At 40.7% G+C, this 23,664-nt stretch overlaps 1 protein-coding gene across 4 annotated transcripts in view; it reads right to left on the bottom strand.

The window, feature by feature from the left end:
- Window positions 1–4,149: 4,149 nt before the first annotated feature.
- The window catches only part of TMEM50B (transmembrane protein 50B), a 42,511-nt gene continuing 22,996 nt past the window's right edge, over window positions 4,150–23,664 (bottom strand). For 3 of the 4 annotated variants that reach the window (XM_015092367.4, XM_012186225.5, XM_004002762.6), the window contains exons 3-7: window positions 22,270–22,382; window positions 20,963–21,030; window positions 11,796–11,888; window positions 8,981–9,038; window positions 4,150–5,622 (exon numbers count right to left, since the gene is read on the bottom strand). In XM_015092367.4, the coding sequence (XP_014947853.1) occupies window positions 5,577–5,622; window positions 8,981–9,038; window positions 11,796–11,888; window positions 20,963–21,030; window positions 22,270–22,382 (378 nt within the window). In that variant the 3' untranslated portion in view covers window positions 4,150–5,576. The remainder of the gene's footprint in view (window positions 5,623–8,980; window positions 9,039–11,795; window positions 11,889–20,962; window positions 21,031–22,269; window positions 22,383–23,664) is intronic. The other variant, XM_042229523.2, reaches the window with a different exon arrangement.

The following is a 23,664-nucleotide window of genomic DNA, read 5'->3' as shown; positions in this document are numbered from 1 at the left end:
GCCACCAGGGAAAGGACCCAGCTTTATTGATCATTTACTGTTTCCAGGCACCATGAGGCATTTCCTTCTGTTAATTCTCAAACTTAGAGAAGGACAAACAGCGTGGGGCTCACACAGCTAGTAAGTGGCAGTGGCAGAATTAGGGAAAAGTAAAGCAATCTAAACCCCTTCCATCAATCACAGCCTTGTGGCGAAGGGGCTTGCATAACTCAGTGAAGCGAAGAGCCACACCGTGCAGGGCCACCCAAGACATGGGATACATGTGTATGTACATCTGAGTACTTCACTGTTCACCTGAAACTATAACAACATTGTTAATCGGCTATACCCCAATGCAAAATGTTTTTGGTGTTAATAAACATTAAAAAAAAAAAAAAAGACAGGTGGGTCATAGTGAAGAGTAATGACAAAACATGGTCCACTGGAGGGTGGAATGCCAAACCACTCCAGTATTCTTATCCAGAGAACCCCATGGACAGTGTGAAAAGGCAAAAAGATTTGACACTGGGAGATGAGCCGCTCCTCAGGTCGGAAGGTGTCCAACATGCTACTGGGGAAGTGCGTACTCAGTCACTCAGTCGTGTCCAACTCTTTGGGACCCCATAGACTGATGCTGATGCTGAAACTCCAATACTTTGGCTACTTGATAGGAAGAACTGACTCATTTGAAAAGACCCTGATGCTGGGAAAGATTGAAGGTGGGCGGAGAAGGGGATGACAGAGGATGAGATGGTTGGATGGCATCACTGACTCAACAGACATGAGTTTGAGTAAACTCTGGGAGTTGGTGATGGACAGGGAGGCCTGGCGTGCTGCAGTCCATGGAGTTGCAAAGAGCTGGACGCCACTGAGCAACTGAACTAAACTGAGACTGTGGCCTGCCAGGCTACTCTGTCCATGCGACTATCCAGTAAGAATACAGAGTGGGTTGCTATTTGCTTCTCCAGGGGATCTTCCTGACCCAGGGATCAAACCTGAGTCTCCTGCATTGGCAGGCAGATTCTTTACCACTAAGCTACCAGGGCAGCCCACAGAATTGATAGTTCATGCCTAAAAAATACAGGACACATTTTATAAAAAGCTCCAAGAAAAGAACTTTACAGGAAAAAAAAAATTTTTTAACTTAGGTCAACCAAAGGTCTTCCAAGCTTCTTTGACCACTGTACATTTTTTCTTTAAGAAATGCCAAGGTTCTAGGGCAGTTCAGAAATGCTGGCTGAGGAGAGCAGGACTTCGCACTCAGGAACAAAGGGCCTGAGCCGTGACTCTGATCCATGGGCAAGTCCCTTCACCTCTCCAATAAAAGTTCCTACCTCCAATTGTGAGGGTGAAATGAGACCATACAGAGGGCATAGAAGGTTCTCCACACAAGCTAGCCGGGAAAACAATGCATGAGTTAGAAGCTTCCTTCAGGCATAAGGTATAGTGTTGCTTTGGGCTCAAGGCTATGAATCAACTACATTAAAAAAGGTGTTTTTAAGTAGAAACACACATGAAGCAAGGTTATGTAAAAGCTCACCTAACCCAGCATTTCCATCAGGAGCAAAGATTCAGAATTCACTAATCTGGTCTTGGGGAGGCTTTACAGATTCCACCTACAGCAAAGGAGAACTGACTGGGGCTTCCCTGGTGGCTCACTGGTAAAGAATCTGCCTGCCAGCGCAGGAGACGTGGGTTTGATCCCCCATCGGGGAAGATCCCACATGCCACAGAGCCACAAAGCTCCAGTGCCATAGCTACTGAGCCCGAGCTCTAGAGCCCGGGAGCCACAACTCTTGAGCCCGTGCTCTAGAGCCCGGGAGCCACAGCTACTGAGTCCACGTGCCTAGAGCCCCTGCTCTGTAATGAGAAGCCCGCACACTGCAACCAGAGAGGAGCCCTCGCTCGCTGTGACTAGAAAGAGCCCACACAGCAACCAAGACCCAGCACAGCTGAAAGTAAACACATAACAATTATTTTCAAAGCAAGAGAATTGACTGGATTTGGAAAGCTTAAAGCATGGGGGAAGGAAAAAGAAGAGGTGGAGAAATATTCTGGGTTTGGTCCAAATGAAATCGAGGGCAGGGGAGGAACAGAAAAGTTCACTGTCGTTAGGTATGAGAGAACCAGGATGGATATATAGTTCATTTTAAATAAAATGCAACCATAATGAAGGCTATTTTCAGGAAAATGGGGGTGGACTGTGAAAACAAAGATGGCATCACAATTTCCTTAAAAAAGAACTGTTCTGGGATTAAATGAGCATGTTCTGATTTTCCAGTAATTTTTCAGAAAAGCATTCAAGCTATCCATCATGTTAGGCTACTCCTTTGTTTTCAAAGAAGTAAGAAAAACAATCAACAAAGGGACTAAGACAATAATTTCTACTTCAATCCTCCCAGTTTGAATAGATGATACAGTGAAGAGAGTGCTCTGAAATAAGAGCACAGGCTGTTAAAGCCATATGTGACTGTTAGAGAGGGATAAAATTAGCATCAGATGTTTCTCCCTCAGGATTTATTGGGGTGTTATTTGAGATGAAACTGTCTAAAAGTTGCCTCTCGTTTTTATAAACTTTAAACAGAATCAAAATGAGTGTGTGGTGATAGAGCACAGAAAAAAAAAAAAGGGATAAATCTATAAGGTTGCCAGAGATTTGATGATTGATATGAGCCAATTAAATATAAAACAGAGCAATTAAATTGCTTTAAAAAAAAAAGTGGAGCAATAGCAAAAAGAAAACAGGGCGGTGGGGGTCAGAGTTAACATTATGTTTGAAAACCCTCCCATCATGGAAAACTGCAGCAAACCTGAGTTCAATGCATCTATGTCAAACACTAGAAGAAAAAAAAAAGGACTTCCCTGTAGCTCAAATGGTAAAGAATCTGCCTGCAATGCAGGAGACCAAGGTTCAATCCCTGGGTCGGGAAGATCCTCTGGAGAAGGGAATGGCTACCCACTCCCGTATTCTTGCCTGGAGAACCCTATAGATAGAGAAGTCTGGCGGGTTGCAACCGTAGGGTTGCAAAGAGTCAGACAGGACTGAGTGACTAACACACATGTCAAACACGCTGGGGTTTCTTGCACAAGCAGCAAGTGCTATACAGGCACTGATCTTCCTGCCTGCAATCTGCGCTCCCTCATTACGCTGATACACGTCAAAAATTTACATAATGGAAAGATGCAGCATTACAACAACACAGAGTACACAGCAAGGACTCCCAAACAGTGTAATTAATAACATATAATGCTCTGTAATGTTGGTCCTACACAAAACACCGAAAGACACTTGGATTCAACAGCCACTGAACCTGTGTTAACAGGGAGATTTTAAGGGAATCACATGCGCCTTTAAAGATTTACAAAGGACTCTATTCTGACAGTGTCTGATAGGAGTGGATACTAACATTCTTTTTTTTTTTTAATGGGGAAACAAACAGGGAAATCAAGTGATTTGCTCCCAATTAAAAAACAAATTCATGACAGAGTCAAAAATAGAAACAGCAGCCACTATTTCAGTCAGCCTTCCCTTCATTAGCCTTCACACTGCTGCTGCTGCTGCTAAGTTGCTTCAGTTGTGCCTGACTCTGTGCGACCCCATAGACAGCAGCCCACCAGGCTCCCCCGTCCCTGGGATTCTCCAGGCAAGAACACTGGAGTGGGTTGCCATTTCCTTCTCCAATGCATGAAAGTGAAAAGTGAAAGTGAAGATGCTCAGTCTTGTCCGACTCTTCGCGACCCCATGGACTGTAGCCTACCAGGCTCCTCCCTCCATGGGACTTTCCAGGCAAGAGTACTGGAGTGGGGTGCCATCACCTTTTCCGAGCCTTCACACTAGCACTTCACAAATCTGAGTAGAACATATTTCTCCTGGGAATTCACTGCCGGTCCAGTGGTTGGGACTCCCCACTTTCACTGCTGAGGGCCCAGGTTTGAGCCTTGGTCAGGGAACTAGAATCTCACAAGTTGAGCAGTTGTGTCCCCTGCCCCCAATAGGGGGAAAAATATATATACATATAGACATATATATATATATATAGATATATATATATTTTTTTTTTGTAAAGGGAAACACTTCTTTGACCAGGTCCACTGGAAATGACTGAAAACTGAACAGCAAACCAAATTTTAGAGTTTGTTTTCTCCAACAGATTTAACAATATTACAATGTGTGAGAAGTAATATTTATTGCAACAAGTTACAAGGGAGTGGAAACATGTAATTAAGTCTTACAATTTATTGGAAGCAAGATGGTATTTTTGAAGGAAAAAACAACAAAGAGAAAGTGATTAAACAAGATGATATCAGACAAAGGCACAGCATTCCACAACTGCTTCATACTCTGTGCGCGGTAAAAACCTCAGAGAGGAGAGACATTAAGCAAAACACGGCTTATGTTAGAAGCTGCGTATAATATCACTAATATTATTTTGTCTTACAACAAAAGGCTCTAGAAAAGTCCCTCTGGAGGAAAAAAGTGCAACAACAAAAAACCTGTTGAAAAAAAGTGCAACAACAAAAAAACAAAGGAAAGCTAAAGTAGAAATAAAGACCCAGCTCTCCCTTTGAAATCTCTCAGGGGAATACACACAGTGCAAATACAGTATTTCATACTCAGCAAAAGAAGCTTTCGACTGGAGTAAGAACTTTCCGGTTAAAGATGTATTTTGCAGGGAGAGTTCACCTAAAGTTTTGAGAGCTAGAGCAAAGACAGACTTGCAGTCAAGTCATTGAGTGGATGAAATGCCTAATTTTTCACTAGGTCATAATGATCCCCTTTGGGAAGAAGTGCTTTTATCCTGAATCTAATTATTCCACTTTTTGTTATATGGTTCATGCTTTTAAACTGCAATTGTCTTCAAACTTGCTTGATATAGAATTTGGTAACATAGATAATAGCAGGCTGTCAAAAGACAACTATTTAAGCTGCTTTTGTTAAGAAGCATGTTGCTGAGCTGCCTAACAGTCTTTTTACATCAGCCATGTAAAACTGAGCTTATGCGATCATGTATTACCCTTTCTCAAATAAAGTCTTATTAGAGGAATTGTTTTTTAGAAGAGGTTTTCAAACTAGTCCTTCGGGCATTTTTAAAAATCTTCATATAAAAGTCCACTTTTTTTATACATAAGAACAAACATTTTTCCTTTAAAAAAAAATCTCATTTTTAAGCCAAAATAAATTACAACTTGCTAAAATACCCCTTTTAATGGCTCAGTGCTTATTTCAGATATGTGGAGCTGTATTTCTTGCACATCTTTGAAAATCAGGCAAAGTAGTTAACGCTACAATGACCGTGATGATACAACCCTGGCTCAGGGAACAGATTAAGCTTTAAGTCTTCAAGAATAAAAAAACTGACACTCCTCATCTCATCTATATAGTCGTATACTATGTACATATTAACAATCTAATTCAATGGGGAAAAAAAGGACAGAAACTTCATAAAACTATTTAAAAACTCAGGGCATAAAAGTGTAAAGAGACAAAACATTTAATGTACAATCTATTCCATTTGGCAATGTGTAAATTATACTAAGATAAAAACTTATCTACAGATAGAATATAACAAAAGGAAAACGTGATTTGAGAAGTGATCTCAGGTCCATAGCTCTTCAGTTCTTCCAAATTTGTAGATCAGAGTGCTGGAAAGATAGTAAAATAAATCGTGAGGTAAAATCACATAGAAACACAATAGAGAATTCATTTTCTAAATATGTTTTGATGGGTACCTCACCGATCCTTTCTATCAGCTTCTAAAATTAAAGACTGTGGTGTTGTTGGTCTGAGTTTGCTTGTTTTATAAAGCAGTAGTCTGTGGACCTCATGGCTGAGTTTAATATCTTCTTAAAGCCTGAAGTTACTGGATAGGACACCAGTAAGGAAAGGGCACATTTCTCATCGTGGCCAGCAATAAAGTCACTCACATCTCTAGTGTTCTACAATATCTGAGCTACCAAAATGGAAGCATCCTAAAGCAGACCATGACGCAATTCTGCATTCATTTACAAAAAGTTACTGTACAGAGTATGGGCCGGGCACGAGGCACCTGGCTAAGCACTGGGAATGTGACTGTGAGCCGAAACTAGATAAATGTGCTCACCAGTGGGAGAAAGCCAAATCCCAACTCAGCGATACACATGGTACCAAGAGAGACAAGGATCGGACCTAGTTTGAGGTCATGGTTTTCCTAAGGAAGTGATGACTGAACTGAGATCTAAAAGAAAGGAAGTGTGGGACTTCCCTGGGGGTCCAGTGGTTAAGAATCCACCTGCCAATGCAGCGACACGGGTTCAATCCCCAGTTTGGGAAGATCCCATATGGCACGGGGCATCTAAGCTTGTGCACCACAACTGCTGAGCCCATGCACCTAGAGCTCATGTTCCGCAACAGAAGCGGCCACCACAGTGAGAAGCCCACACACCACCATTAAGAGGAGCCCCCACTCTCCACAACTAGAGAAAACCTGCCCACAGCCCTGAAGACCCAGGCAGGTAGGGAGGGAGGAGAGAGAGGGAAGGAAGGAAGAAATTACCTCAGCAAGGTATGAGGGGAAGAAGGAAAGGGCAGAAAGATGGGACACTCTGGGACCAGGAGTTTGAGCTCTGGGTACACTGGCTGTGTTAGATTTGAAACATCAGCCACTCAGGAGTGGATAAGGAAGAATCCAATACGTGGTTTAGACACAGAGATATACAGCTGTGGCTCCCTCGCACACAGGTACTAACTGAAGTCCCCAGCAAAGAGGACCTCATCGAGAGAAGGAACGAGTCGAGAAGAGGCCTAGAACAGAACCTTATGAAACTTCAACAGTGAGTGGCCAGGGCGTGGCGGACCAGCGGGCACTGCACACAGAGGAGGAGGAGCTACCCTCCGCACTCAGAAAAGGCCCGGCACACGGGAAGGGCGGCTGGCTGCGTAACTCGCTGGCCTCTGGGCGGAGTGCACAGCTAATGCACCAGTCACTGCCCCATGTGAGCACAGGCCTTTACACACATACGGTTTCTGTTCAGCCAACTGTCATTTATACAGGCTCGTCTTCCCCTGCAAAGGGCTGAATCTGAATTTAAATTTGATCTCGAAACAGTGCCTAAGACATCTTTGTGCCAATTCAATGTATTCCCAGAAGGGTGTCAGTCATGTGCCGAGAAATACAATCACAAGACGCAGAAACAGTCACACATCCTTCAAAATCAAGAGTGCCCCGGCCACAGTGCAATAAGAGGGAACCCAGGCACAGCGGTCTCCTGAGGTGAGGAAAGTGTTGAGAGTTCAGGGAGGCCGAGCAGCCAGAGTGTGCAAGGTGGAGGACAGAGAGCTAGAGGGTACAGCCCCATGGGCTTCTGCCGAGTACTGACAGTAGATGCGTGTGCGGAAACTGCCCAAGAAAAGGGAAGGAAACAGTGGAAAGAACCGTTCCCAGAGCTCCCAAAGGGCTGGGAATACCTCATAATCTCACAGCAGAGTGGACACCTCAGGACACATGCGGCATCAGGAAGAACACTCAGAAGTGCTCTCTGCCTTAGCAAGGGGGCCCTATTAATCCCAGACTAAAGCTGCTTTGGGCCTGCTTAACAAAGCTTAAAAGCAAGATCCAAAGGATCAACTCATTTCCAAATGACTGAGCTGCATTTAGAACAAAGCTTAAAAACATTTAAAGGAACACCCAAAAGTCCAGCCCCCAGCAAAGGGCAAACAGAGGAAGAAACCCAGAATGAAAAAAGGAAATGGAAGTAATCAATAGAAACAGACTGAGAATTGACACAATTAGAAAAGGACACTGACATAGTTATAAACATAAGCATGTTAGGGAGAGACGTGGAAACGGTGAAAAAAATAAAAGCCCAAATCAAGTTAACAGAGATGAAAAATACAATGTCTGAGATGAAAAACACACTGGATGGGAGTAACAGCAGATTAGACGTGATAGAAGCAGCCATCAGTGAATTTAAAGATATAACAGTGGAAACTAACCCAAATGAAACACAGAGAGAAAACAAGAGGAGACTTGGTGGGCAGAAGAGCAGGGGCGGAGAGGCAGGAAAAAAGCACGCAAAGAACGAGGCACCAGTGAGCTGTGGAATGACATCTAGCAGCCTAGTACGTGTATAGCTGGAACCCAGGAGGGAAGGGTGGACAGAAAAAAAGATCTGAGGAAACACTGTCTGAAAGATTCCAAGTATGGTGGAAACTATAAAACCACAGATCCAAGAAACTCAGTGAACCCCAAACAGAATATGAAGAAAACGACACCACAGCCCTCCATAATCTAACTCCTTAAAACCAATGATGAAAACAAACTTCTTCAACGCTTAGATCGTAATGCTTCAGTGAGTGAGGTGTAGGGTAAAGGTTGTAATTTTATAAATGATGCCTTAAGTACTTACCTATCTTTACACTAAAAGACATTTTCATCTCAAAAAGCAAAGGATACAGGCTTCATTTTGGAAGCTTTATAGAGGATTACCCCTAAAAAACACTTCTGATCATTTTATTATCTTACTTAAAGTTATCTTAAAAAACTTAAAAAAAATTTAATTCCCCAATCAGGTTTTGTATATGACATGCATATTATGTATTAATTCCATTTTTTTTTTTTTTAACTGAAGGTACATGATATGGCTTCTTAACAAAACACAGCCTATGGAAACAACAGTCTGGGGGGTCCAAATCCCTGTTCTGCATTTGCTTATTAAGTGAACTTAAGTAAGCCTCTGAGTCTTATTTTCTCATTGATAAAATAGGAGCACCATCTGGTTCACATACTTAAGACAATTACACGGGAATTTTAAAAGTTAACATACATAAAGCATCCACCTTAGGCCTCCGCATATAGCAGGGCCCCTAATTAAGTGGTTTATGTATGCTTTTATGCAATAGTAGAACTTTCACGTTTTATATATTGTAGATTTATACATGTTTCATTGTATATGCTGCTCTTATAATAAAGATGATGTTTTTGTAAATGGTATACACATATAGTTTAAAAATTAGGCAACTTACCTAAAAAATATAAGTGCATTTTGAAAAAACACAGCTAGTCCTGGATAAACATCAGTATCTGTACATACAAAGTAAAACAGATCAGAAGATTACAAAAGGCAAAGGTCAGCAACAAAGTATTTGTGACATTTATAATGCTCTGTATATTATAAAATACTACTATTATTCATTAACTCTAAGCAATCCACAATGAGGGAATCCCCTGGCAGTCCAGTGGCGAGGACTCTGCGCTTTCGCTCTCAGGGCTCAATCTCAGGGTTCAGTCAGTTCATGGAACTAAGATCCTACAAGTCACATGGTACAGCCAGAAAAAGAAAAGAAAAAAGAAATCTACAACGAAACCGAAATAAGAAAATGCCAACCTTATTCTCTCAAAACAAAGGGTTACTTTCATTCTGGATAAAAGACAAAGAATCTACTAGATTTTCTTTTCGTCTTAAGTATTTGCTATGGTTTCCGCTACATCTGAACAGCTGAGGAAGCAGCAGCTCATCCGTCAGGTCCCATGGCCAATAAATACACAATGTCAGAGATACACAATGCTAGAAGTACACAGTGACAGAGATACACAACGTTACGAATATACAATGTTAGAAAGATGCAAATTACATTTTTGATGATCTAACAGTCTGTTCAGCTTATTTTCCTTCATGAATTTAGGAGTTTTATTTCATAAATCTGACACATATGGGAAAAGAATCATTAGAATTCATCATCATATTCTCCTGGAGAAAAGAGTCACTATCTTTCTAAGAAGGAAAAAGAAAACATTGGAAATGATTCAAATTTTTGTGGATATTAACTTTTATAAAACAATCAATGTTGATTAAAAATACTAGGTGGGATGAAGAAATATTCAATTTGTAGCCTTTGAAATCACAGCAAACAAGATAGCTACATGGTTAAAAGCTCCAAGTTTGAGCCATACCCCGGGATCTTAATCCCAACTCTACCACTGACTAAATGCATGATCATGGGCAAGTTATTTAACCCATTATCCCTTACTTTCCTCATCTGTAAAATGGACATTGTAAGCACACCTACTCACAGAGAGTGAGAGGGTAGACTGTGCACAGCACTCACAACAGTGCTTGCACGTGAAGTACTGTGTAACTGTTAGCTGCTACTATAATTAACAGTTCCAGGAAATCTGTACACTAAAAGATTTGAACTATGTGCTAGAAATGCTCTCTGAAGTAAATGCATGTTCAGTTTGCAAACTAAGATGTAGACATAGGGAATTCCTTGGTGGTCCAGTGGTTAAGACTCCAAGCTTCCACTGCAGGGAAGGTGGGTTCAATCCCTGGTCAGGGAACTAAGATCCTACAGGCTGTGTGGTTTGGCCAAAACACTTTAAGTATATGTAATAAGCAGTGCTGTAGGAATATGAAAATGAGATCCATAATCAAGAAATTTCTCAATATGTACTGGATCTTTAAAGGTTAAGATACAACCACTAAAGGGAATTCCCTGGCGGTCCAGTGGTTAGGGCTCTGCACTTCGACTCGTGGGGGAAGGAAGATCGCACATGCTACATGGAACAGCCCAACATACGCTACATGGAACGGCCCAACAACTGCAAGCTCCATAGTATTTTTAATTAACTAAAACAACACATTTTAGATATATTTGGTGAGTGGTATTATTTAAACATTAGTCAACCACTGACCTCTTATACCTATTTATTTTGCACAAAATGAAAGATGAAGGTATTCCAAAATCTAATACTGATCAACCTATGATATCACTACATTAAAAGGTCAGCTGGGGGTCGGGACAAGGAGATGTGACAGTTAAGCAGAGTGACAAAGAGATTCCAAAGACAGAAGCATCAGATGATGAATAAAGTGTTATCTGAAACTGATCCTATCTTTGCAGTGAAGGGGGAGAACCAGTGAAAGCTTCTTCGGATGCTTCCAGGAGTACAGGGTACAACTGGCTCCTGTTTTTCAAAACCTCTCACCGCCTTCCTGATGAAAAACTGTGGTGACTGAAACAGTCCCAAGACTCAGAATGGTGTACTAAAAGCTCACTCCATTGCATCAACAGTTTCTACATGAAGGCTACACACATCTTCAATCTTGCACTTAAAAGACTCCCTCTGTACCTATGAATAAAAAATTAGACACTGGGGTTGGAGAGGAGATGTATCAGTGGACAGAAAGATACTGGCGTCCATAACACCTTATCTTGAAATCCTTGGGGCCAGATATGTTTTAGAACTCAGAATTTTTCAGATTTAAGAACGATAACACAGGGCATAATATTACATAGCACCTGCAACTGGGTTTGGACTAGTATCCCACAATCAAATACAACCATACTCCCATAATAAAACATTCGAATGCTTACTAAAACAAATAAAGATAATAATGAGCACCAGGTCAATTTAGGTCAGGTTTTGCTGCCAAACTGATTATGAAATTCTTGACCTTCAGCACTTCGTGGGTTTCTGAGTTGTGTATAAGGGGCTGTAGCCCTGTGCAGGGTTCCCACTTTTAAGACCGTGACCCTCAGTAAAAGGCCTCTAGTGTAGAGCCTGGCTGCCTAGGATAAGAAAGGAATGAGAACCTCGAGAGATGGCTGAGAGTTACCTGGTCTTGTCAGTGGCCTGGATTTCCCAGCGAGCCTACCCTACTGCACTCAATGACCCCACCAGAAAGTTATATTAAACAACTTTTATTTTTACACAGAGTCTTAGCTTGAAGCTGAGTAATCACACTAAATTTTACTCCATGGGGAGATGCCAACTAAGCCACATAGAAAAGACATATCTGAATCTCTCCTAAGAAAGAAAAGAGGAATAAATACTTACTCTGGGTAACATAGGCACCAAAGAGAATCCACATGGAAGCAATCAGTGACCCAAACATCAACATGAAACCAATGAAGAGCCAAACTCGAGCACCTGTGTGAAAAACAGGCTTTATGATTTTGCTCATTCCTGCAGCTCTATGTCTCAGGAATACATAGCACCAGAACACATAACTTAATACACACTATGCCCACCAAAGACAGTCACATATTTATATACACCTGCTTTAACAATTAACTGAATGAAGATTTTAAAAAATAGAACTGAAAAGGGTAAAGCAATACTTGGAAAGGGAAAAAGGGTAAGTTGCCATTCTACTGGCTAAAAACACTAACAGCTCAGTAAATTACAGTAGGCAGGCTTCATAAGTCTGCCTACTTGATCCAACTGATTAATTGAACCCTAACTGAAAAGTCAAGTTAAGGTTACACAGAGTGCCTGAAGAGCTATGGCTGGAGGTTCGTGACACTGTACAGGAGACAGGGATCAAGACCATCCCCATGGAAAAGAAATGCAAAAAAGAAAAATGGCTGTCTGGGGAGGCCTTACAAATAGCTGTGAAAAGAAGAGAAGTGAAAAGCAAAGAGGAAAATGGAAGATATAAGCATCTGAATGCAGAGTTCCAAAGAATAGCAAGAAGAGATAAGAAAGCCTTCCTCAGCAATCAATGCAAAGAAATAGAGGAAAACAACTGAATGGGAAAGACTAGAGATCTCTTCAAGAAAATTAGAGATACCAAGGGAACATTTCACGCAAAGATGGGCTCGATAAAGGACAGAAATGGTATGGACCTCACAGAAGCAGAAGATATTAAGAAGAGGTGGCAAGAATACACAGAAGAACTGTACAAAAAAGATCCTTACGACCAAGATAATCACGACGGTGTGATCACTCACCTAGAGCCAGACATCCTGGAATGTGAAGTCAAGTGGGCCTTAGGAAGCATCACTACGAACAAAGCTAGTGGAGGTAATGGAATTCCAGTTGAGCTATTTCAAATCCTGAAAGATGATGCTGTCAAAGTGCTGCACTCAATATGCCAGCAAATTTGGAAAACTCAGCAGTGGCCACAGGACTGGAAAAGGTCAGTTTTCATTCCAATTCCTAAGAAAGGCAATGCCAAAGAATGCTCAAACTACTGCACAATTGCACTCATCTCACACGCTAGTAAAGTAATGCTCAGGATTCTCCAAGCCAGGCTTCAGCAATATGTGAACCATGAACTTCCAGATGTGCAAGCTGGTTTTAGAAAAGGCAGAGGAACCAGAGATCAAATTGCCAACATCCGCTGGATCATCGAAAAAGCAAGAGAGTTCCAGAAAAACATCTATTTCTGCTTTCTTGACTATGCCAAAGCCTTTGACTGTGTGGATCACAATAAACTGTGGAAAATTCTGAAAGAGATGGGATTACCAGACCACCTGACCTGCCTCTTGAGAAACCTATATGCAGGTCAGGAAGCAACAGTTAGAACTGGACATGGAACAACAGACTGGTTCCAAATAGGAAAAGGAGTACGTCAAGGCTGTATATTGTCCCCCTGCTTATTTAACTTCTATGCAGAGTACATCATGAGAAACACTGGGCTGGAAGAAGCACAAGCTGGAATCAAGATTGCCGGGAAAAATATCAATAACCTCAGATATGCAGATGACACCACCCTTATGGCAGAAAGTGAAGAGGAACTAAAAGCCTCTTGATGAAAGTGAAAGAGGAGAGTGAAAAAGTTGGCTTAAAGCTCAACATTCAGAAAACGAAGATCATGGCATCTGATCCCATCACTTCATGGGAAATGGGGAAACAGTTGAAACAGTGTCAGACTTCATTTTTTGGGGCTCCAAAATCACTGCAGATGGTGACTTCAGCCATGAAATTAAAAGATACTTACTCCTTGGAAGAAAAGTTATGACCAACCTAGATAGCATATTCAAAAGCAGAGACATTACTTTGCTGACTAAGGTCCGTCTAGTCAAGGCTATGGTTTTTCCTGTGGTCATGTATGGATGCGAGAGTTGGACTGTGAAGAAAGCTGAGTGCTAAAGAATTGATGCTTTTGAACTGTGGTGTTGGAGAAGACTGTTGAGAGTCCCTTGGACTGCAAGGAGATCCAAACAGTCCATTCTGAAGGAGATCAACCCTGGGATTTCTTTGGAAGGAATGATGCTAAAGCTGAAACTCCAGTACTTTGGCCACCTCATGCGAAGAGCTGACTCATTGGAAAAGACTCTGATGCTGGGAGGGATTGGGGGCAGGAGGAGAAGGGGACGGCCAGGATGAGATGGCTGGCTGGCATCACTGACTTGATGGACGTGAGTCTGAGTGAACTCCGGGAGTTGGTGATGGACAGGGAGGCCTGGCGCGCCGTGATTCATGGGGTCGCAAAGAGCGACTGAACTGAACTGAACTGAAAAGTTATCCTGTTATACATTATCAAAGTAACTGTTCTATTAGAAGTAACAAATGTATTTCAGACAGCCATTACCAAAGAGGAATGAGAGATTGCAAATGAATAAAGAATGAATAAATGAATAAAGACCATATGTCCCCTCTTCATCAGTATTAAAATCATGCTACTACTCAATATGGTACTAACAGCAGCCATATATCAGTCTCTCTTATGGCTGAGGCGGCAACTTGTGCCACGTATCCTTAAAAAGTTCAAGGACAAAAGCACGTCTTCAACCCCTCACTATGTAGAATTTTTTATTTTATACAACACAGAATCTCAATTCAGTGATCATCAGGACACTTGAGTAGATTCAACACACTTTTAGGAAAGCAAGTTAGCATTTGTGCCAGACCCTGATCACAGGTATATTGAGAGCCTGTTAGCCTGTGGAAGGGTTTGAATAAAGCTCCCCTGGAGTGAAAATAAAACCCACGACGATTTCTGTAATAGCTAAACTTGCCTTTATTGCAGATATCCTGTTACTAAGTGAACAGAAATTCATATATTTTGGACACCAGATAAGCAGCAAGCTCAAAGCTCAGCATGTCTGGAACAGCTGATGTTCGAAAAAAACAGGTCTCCAGATTATCTCAATTTTATCATAATACTAAGCAGATCTCCAGAAATATACAGTAATGTTTAGCTCCTTGGAGAAAGACATCTTCCAAATTCAATCTCAGCTTTTTTCTAAAGTAAATGAAAAGGAACTACCAAAACTGCTTGTAACTATTTTCCTTCATGTCCTTTATATGTGACTACTCAAAACTCTTCTGATAGAACAAGAAAAAAAAAAACAAACTTGCCTTAAAAATGACTATGCTTTTGTTTAACAAAAAATAAAAAACTAATATTTTCCCTTTTTTGCTTTGACTACAGGGAAACTCAGAGTCAGGTTAATAAACAATTAATAAGAGTATCCATCTTGTCCTAGATTCTAAGTACAAGATCTCCTTTCTACCTGCGGTTCCTATTCCTTCTTATTTAACATTCCCATTTGTTGTATATTTATTACTTTGATAACACTCTTCCTGCAAATTATTCTGGGAATTAAATAGGAATAAATTACAAATAAACCGTTAAAGTAGTATGAAAGTGTGGCAGTAACTGAACATGCCTATAAGACAGTCTGCCCTTATTTTCTGAAGTACTAGACAGAACTTGCACTAAAGGCACTGTGCATAAACTGTACTATGCACTTTAACGGAGTAGAGAATAATCACGGAATAAAATGTAAGTCACTAAGAGTAAAAAGTACGGGCTTTGGAACCAGACAGACCCAAGACAAACACAAGTTCTACCTTTAAGCTAAAAAGCTTTGGGTAAGTTACAGCACAGTTTTCTATGCCAAATAGATAATAGTAACATAATCCACAGCAATGTCTGTGGAATATATTTTTAATGATCAAATACATAAATGTGTGCTCTACGCACAACATTTCCACTTGCTAATACATGCTCTTTTATTCTTCATTCTCACTCATTCCTGACACTACTTGCTGAAGCTAGGGCACAAGACATGCAAGTGAACATGTGCACACAAACACACACAATGCACTTTTAAAATAATTTTTATTTATTTTTATTTTCGGTTGTGCTGGGTCTTTGTTGCTCTGTGGGCTTTTTCCCAGTTGCAGCGAACGGGGGCTGCTCTCTGGATGCAGTGTGGGGGCTGCTCAGTGTGGGGGCTGCTCAGTGTGGGGGCTGCTCTCTGGATGCAGTGTGGGGGCTGCTCAGTGTGGGGGCTGCTCAGTGCGGGGGCTGCTCTCTGGATGCAGTGTGGGGGCTGCTCAGTGTGGGGGCTGCTCACTGTGGGGGCTGCTCCTGTTGTGGAGCAGGGGCTCTGGGGTGCGTGGGCTTCCGGAGCTGCAGCTCCTGGCTCTAGAGCGCCGGCTCAATAGCTGCAGCTTGTGGGCTTAGCTGCTCCATGGCATGTGGGATCCTCCCGAGTCAGGGATCGAACCTGTGTCCCCTGCACTGGCAGTGAATTCTTTACCACGGAGCCACCAGGGAAGCCCCACAATGCACTTTTAACTTAGGTTTGTCTGCCATTTGCCACTATCTCCAGCCTCTCCAATTCTTCAAGGATCACAATGGAAGTGAAATTATAAAATCTGCATCAGCATTTAAAGCATCAGGTGCAAAAGAAAGCTGACTTGTCCCCCTGTAACTGGCTGAGTTCACTTAGCCTCACGTCCTCCAGGTTCATCCCTACTGTCACATACGGCAGGATTTCCTTCTTCCAGGCCCATGCCCTTTATGTGAGGTGTCTAAGACAGTCAAGCTCACAGAGACAGAGAGTACAGTAGTGGTTGCCAGGGGCTGAAGAGGGAAAGTGGGAGTCATTCAGTGAGTACAAGGGCAAAACTACAGTGACAGGAGGCAGATTAGCGGGGGCCAGGTAGGGGAAAGGGGATTAAACTTTCTGGGGTAACAGAAATATTCTACACTATGACTGTAGGTGTAGTTACACACTGTGTACATCTGTCAAAATTCAAATTGTACACCTTAAACTGAACTTTATATTTCATATAAAATTATCCTCAATTACACTGAGTAAATGGTAACAGACAAGGAGACTAAACGGTTCTCGACTGGATACAAGCATGACACAGTGGCTAAAAGCGTAGGCTCTGAAATCAGCCTGTCAGTGTGTAAATCCTGGCCCCACCACACTTGCTTTCTGACTCTGGACAAGTTACTTGAGCTCTCTGTGCCTTAGTTCCTTCATCTAAAATTGAGGACAAGATCACTTATCTCCAAGGACTATGGCAAAATTAACTGAGTTAATATGTGTAGAGAATTCAGGGTAGTCTTTGTTAAACACTAAGTATTCTACAAGAAGGGAATGGCAAACCACTTCAGTATTTTTGCCTTTAGAACCCCATTAACAGTATGAAAAGGTAAAAAGATATAACCCTGAAAGATGAACTCCCTAGGTCAGTAGGTACCCAAAATGCTACTGGAGATCAATGGAGAAATAACTCCAGAAAGAATGAAGAGATGGAGCCAAAGCAAAAACAACACCCAGTTGTAGATGGGACTGGCGATGGAAGTAAAGTCCAATGCTGTAAAGAGCAATATTGCATAGGAACATGGAATGTTAGGTCCATGCTGCTAAGTCACTTCAGTCGTGTCTGACTCTGCGCGACCCCAGAGATGGCAGCTCACCAGGCTCCCCCGTCCCTGGGATTCTCCAGGCAAGAGGACTGGAGTGGGGTGCCACTGCCATGAACCAACGTAAATTGGAAGTGGCCAAACAGGAGATGGCAAGAGTGAACACTGACATTTTAGGAATCAGTGAACTAAAATGGACTGCAGTGGGCAAATTTATATCTACTACTGTGGGCAAGAAGAAATGGAGTAGCCCTAATAGTCAACAAGAGTCAGAAATGCAGTACTTGGATGCAATCTCAAAAATGACAGAATGATCTCTGTTCATTTTCAAGGCAAACCATTCAATATCACAGTGATCCAAGTCTATGCCCCAACCACTAATGCTGAAGAAGCTGAAGTTGAATGGTTCTATGAAGACCTACAAGACCTTCTAGAACTAACACCCAAAAAAGATGTCCTTTTCATTATAGGGGACTGGAATGCAAAAGTAGGAAGTCAAGAAACACCTGGAGTAACAAGCAAATTTGGCCTTGAAGTACAAAATGAAGCAGGGCAAAGGCTAACAGAGTTTGGCCAAGAGAACGCACTGGTTATAGCAAACACCCTCTTCCAACAACACAAGAGAAGACTCTACACACAGACATCACCAGATGGTCAATACAGAAATCAGACTGACTATATTCTTTGCAACCAAAGATGGAGAAGCTCTATGCAGTCAGCAAACAAGACCAGAGCTGACTGTGGCTCAGATCATGAACTCCTTATTGCCAAATTCAGGCTTAAATTGAAGAAAGTGAGGAAAACAACTAGACCGTTTAGGAATGACCTAAATCAAATCCCTTATGATTATACAGTGGAAGTGACAAATAGATTCAAGGGGTTAGATTTGATAGACAGAGTGCCTGAATAACTATAGATGGAGGTTCATGTCATTGTATAGGAGGCAGGGATCAAGATCATTCCCAAGAAAAAGAAATGCAAAAAGGCAAAATGGTTGTCTGAGGAGGCCTTACAAATAGCTGAGAAAAGAAGAGACACTAAAGGCAAAGGAGAAAAGAAAAGATATACCCATTTGAATGCAGAGTTTCAAAGATGAGCAAGGAGAGATAAGAAAGCCTTCCTCAGTGATCAATGCAAATAGAAGAAAACAACAGAATGGAAAAGACTAGAGCTCTCTTCAAGAAAATTAGAGATACCAAGGGAATATTTCATGCAAAGATAGGCTCGATAAAGGACAGAAATGGAATGGACCTAACAGAAGCAGAAGATATTAAGAAGAGGAGGCAAGAATACATGGAAGAACCGTACAAAAAATATCTTCATGACCTCATGACCGAGATAACCATGATGGTGTGATCACTCACCCAGAGCCAGACATCCTAGAACACAAAGTCAAGTGGGCCTTAGGAAACATCACTATGAACAAAGCTAGCGGAGGTGAAGGAATTCCAGTGGAGCTATTTCAAATCCTAAAAGATGATGCTGTGAAAGTGCTGCACTCAATATGCCAGCAAATTTGAAAACTCCATAGTAGCCACAGGACTGAGAAAGGTCAGTGTTCATTCCAATCCCAAAGAAATGCAATGCCAGAGAATGTTTAAACTACTGCACAATTGTATTCATCTCACATGCTAGCAAAGTAATGCTCAAAATTCTCCAAACCAGGCTTCAACAGTATGTGAACCATGAACTTCCAGATGTCAAACTGGCTTCAGAAAAGGCAGAGGAACCAGAGATCAAATTGCCAACATCCACTGGATCATCAAGAAAGCAAGAGTTCCAGAAAAACATCTATTTCTGCTTTACTGACTACACCAAAAGCCTTTGACTGTATGGATCACAACAAACTGTGGTAAATTCTTCAAGAGATGGGAATACCAGACCGCCTGACCTGCCTCTTGAGAAATCTGTATGCAGGTCAGGAAGCAACAGTTAGAACTGGACATGGAACAACAGACTGGGTCCAAATCGAGAAAGGAGTATGTCAAGGCTATATACTCTCACCCTGCTTGTTTAACTTATATGAAGAGTACATCAAGTGAAATGCCAGCTGGATGAAGCAAAAGCGGGAATCAAGACTGCCAGGAAAAATATCAACAACCTCAGATATGCATATGACAGAACCCTTATGGCAGAAAGCAAAGAAGAACTAAACAGACTCCTGATGAAAGTGAAAGAGGAGTGAAAAAGTTGGCTTAAAGCTCAACATTCAGAAAACAACGGTCATGGCATCTGGTCCCATCCCTTCATGGCAAATAGATAGGGAAACAGTGAAAATAGTGACAGACTTTATCTTCTTGGGCTCCAAAATCACTGCAGATGGTGACTGCAGCCACGAAATTAAAAGACACTTACTGCTTGAAAGGAAAGTTATGACCAACCTAGACAGCATATTAAAAAGCAGAGACATTATTTTGCCCACAAAGGTCCATCTAGTCAAAGCTATCGTTTTTCCAGTGGTCATGTATGGGTTTGAGAGTTGGACTATAAAGAAAGTTGAGCGCTGAAGATTTGATTCTTTTGAACTGTGGTATTGGAGAAGATTCTTGAGAGTCCCTTGGACTGCAAGGAGATCCAACCAGTCTATCCTAAAGGAAATGGGTCCTGAATATTTACTGAAAGGACTGATGCTGAAGCTGAAACTCCAATACTTTGGCCACCTGATGCAAAGAACTGACTCCTTGGAAAAGATCCTGATGCTAAGAAAGATTAAAGATGGGAGGATGAGGATGAGATGGTTGGATGGCATCACTGACTCGACAGACATGAGTTTTGAGCAAGCTCCTGGAGTTCGTTTTGGGCAGGGAAGCCTGGTGTGCTACAGTCCATGGAGTCGCAAAGAGATGGACATGACCGAGCAACTGAACTGAACTGAATTCTACAAGTGCTTGCTATTATTCCTAATCATCCTTCAAAATTCCTTTCCCACGTATTCCCAATTTCTGACTATAATTACAAGTTAACCTCTCTCATCCTTAAAGGCTGGAAACAGGATGTCTAGTCCTGTACTTCTCATATACAGCAAGAAAATTCCACTGGAAACAAACCCCTGGATTCTAATAGAATGTGTCATGGTCAGAATAAAAAAAAATACTATTGGATGACAAATCAAAAGATTTCAAACAAAAAATTGTGTATGTAGACAGTATGATTCTTCTAGACACTTTCGTTGTAGTCTATGGGTTCGTTATTCAGGTGATCAGAACTAAATGTGAAAAACACTGTAGCCCTAGGTTTGATTTCTTAATGTGTTCGTACTTTGCTGTTAAATAATCACAATCAGCCATATTGTAAGTAACATTATTGGTCAACATTTGGGATAAGAATAAACCCATCATTAGTACAGAAGAATAACCTGGAGTCAAGATCCACTGATTCTGAATGGTATATTTTATCTATATACTATAGACAATATAAGATGACAAAAACCAGTAACTTCAACTTTCTTAAAGTTTTAAATAACAAAAACTTTTTTAAAAGCAAAACTTTAACAATTCTACATAATCATTACCATCCCTAAATAAAGACTCACAAGAGGCTTTGTTTTTTCTACTGATAAATCTCTCTTTCACTAGCATACAGTAACCACTCAAAAGGGCCTTACCTGTTCTTCCTAAACAGCCGCTCTCGTAACTGTCACCTCTCACCTGAGCGTTGGACACAGCGTTTATCCTAGAACAAGACAAAATCATCCAATAAGCTTTCAGGCTGCTAAAAGAGTCACAGATATTTAGAAGGGAATGACTTCTTCACAAGTCATTTAGAAGAGAAACATTTTCTAACTAAAGTCAACATCTGAGTAACTGAATGTATCTTTTAACTTAAATGTCCTAATGGATAGAAATATTACAGTAGTCTTACTTTACTAAAATACACCCAGACAAGATTTAATTTTCAGGGATTACTATCACTTGCCTCCAGAGATTATGAAAGAGACTCCTGTTTTCTGATTTCCTTGCCTATTTTACATGAGTGGCCCACTGTGTGTTACCCCATTTTAAGGCTCTCACTATAACCAAGAGCTCAAAAGTTTCTCTTTGTGTTAAAAGTCAAGTGACTTTCTCTCATCCATTTCTCAAATTCAGAGAACATGTGGTTTATGTATAATCCAGCTTCTCTTTCCACTTTTGTCAGAGCAGGTTCATTTGTAGTAGGAACTGTCTTTACTTAGTTTCCTAAATGAATATAAGTAGATCCATCTTCTACAAATTTAAATGTTTTTAAAGCTTCTGACTATAATAAAATTATATAATCTTAATATTCAACATGTTTTTTAAATTATTAAAGACATCCATGAAAAGCTTCTAAACTCTTAGGAAGTAACAGAATGGCTAAACCTGAAAATGATTTAATAAAAAAGAAAAGCCATAGATCAATCTCTTAATTTAAGGTTAATCCTGTCCTCCCCCCAATACTGGCAAATACAGTCAAGTAATACATTTAAATAATACTCCACGGATTACTCCCCTCCTAAAAAATCTACAAATGTACAAACCTGATTAAATCTAAAATGCCAATGATTTTTAAGATGCACCATTATTTTTCATGCTGCCAAGGGAAAAAATTATGGATTATAAGATACCAATGACTATGAGAAACATGCTGATATTCAGAGATGTTAAAATACAAAAAATAGTCTTAAGATCTATAAAACATAGTAATTTGTCAGTTTAACAAATATAAGATCGAAAATCACATGCTGAATCATTATAGAGGATAAAAAGATTATCTGACTAAATTCAAGTCATTCTTGATTTTAAAAAATTTTAATAAAATGGGAATATAGATATAAGCACATATATATATATCATGTTAAAGAATCAATCGAAGTTATTTCAGATAACATTAAACTTTTGAGAAAAAAAAGTTTTCAGGAAAATAATCTTGAGTTGAGAGTTACCTCATACTTACATGAAGAAAGCCAATGTGGAAAACACACCACATGTGTGAAAGGCATGGTTCAGCTGCTCTGGCTTCGGATACACTACAGCTGCGTCGATCATTATCCACCAACCGGTAAAAAACTTGAGAAGGAGAGAGGGCCCACGTCAGTAAAACAGCACTAACACTAACACTCGGCTTACATGCTCCTTAACATTTCACGTTCTCTATGGACCATATAATTAAAACATGCAATGAAATATGTCTACTTTGAGTTTTAGATGCTGAAATATAAAAAATAAGAATCCCTTGTTTACTTCTTTATAGTATATGAGGTAAACCCAACTAATTAAATCAGTATAAGATTCTGATGTTCTGCTCTCAGTGCAAGATGAAAAATTTATTATCTAGGAATGAATTATCTGCTTCTTTCACCATAAATTTATATACAACCATAAAATACACCATAAATGCACCATTAAATTATATACAACCAAAGCTCTCTTAACTAACCAGTTCCCTGATTACCTAGTTTCACTCTCTTGTTCATATTAAAAAGCACTCGGACATTCCTTTTTAATGTGACCAAGCACTTTCATTTCCACAAATGAGTTGCCACGTCTCCAAGAAAACGTCTAAGCTTGCTATGATTTTAACTAATAGGCAATTTGATTAAATACTATAAAACTGATTAAATATGAGTTTGCAAAATGTAAAGTTTCTATGTAAACTAGGCTGAATAGACAAAGTAAAAAAGTTACTAAGGAATTTCATAGGCAAATTAAGTGCAGGCGAGATGACCCTAGAGAGCAAGAAAAACTTAGAAACACCTAAAAGACTTCTGCATGAATACTGCTGCACAGTTATCTTGAGTTCTTGTCCTACTTTTTTTTTTTCTATTGGACTTCAGGTGTAGAACTATACACTGAAAAAGAGAAATTTACATTAAGTCTAAAAGGATCTTTCTGGTCCCAGCTCAAGGTGGTTGTGGTTTCAACGATGAGCTCCCTGAAAGGGAACGTAACCCGTTTCAGGCCTTGGAGGCACCAGAATACATTTAGCTTCAAAATGAAAAGTTTTATAACAAGAGTCTTCAGACCAAGAAAATTAATGCAAAACTTCATGATGGAATATGCCAGTATCGTAAAGAAGCTCTTGAATGACATTTAAAATATCACAAGCATCTTATTCGGTGGGGCAGGGAATGCTTGATTTCCACCACAAGATTGGCCATGATCTGATTTTGCGGGGCTGGGGGAGGGGGCGCTGTGCCCTGTGGCTTCCCTAGTGGCTCAGAGGGTAAAGAATCCGCCTGCAATGCAGGAGACTGAGGTTCGATCCCTAGGTTGGGAAGATCTCCTGGAGAAGGAAATGGCAACCCATTCTAGTATTCTTGCCTGGAGAGTCCCATGGACAGGGGAGCCT

The sequence above is a fragment of the Ovis aries genome, chromosome 1 (assembly GCF_016772045.2).
Source record: "Ovis aries strain OAR_USU_Benz2616 breed Rambouillet chromosome 1, ARS-UI_Ramb_v3.0, whole genome shotgun sequence".
In the NCBI taxonomy this organism is placed as follows: Eukaryota; Metazoa; Chordata; class Mammalia; order Artiodactyla; family Bovidae; genus Ovis; species Ovis aries.
This window is presented reverse-complemented; position numbering and strand designations above follow the sequence as displayed.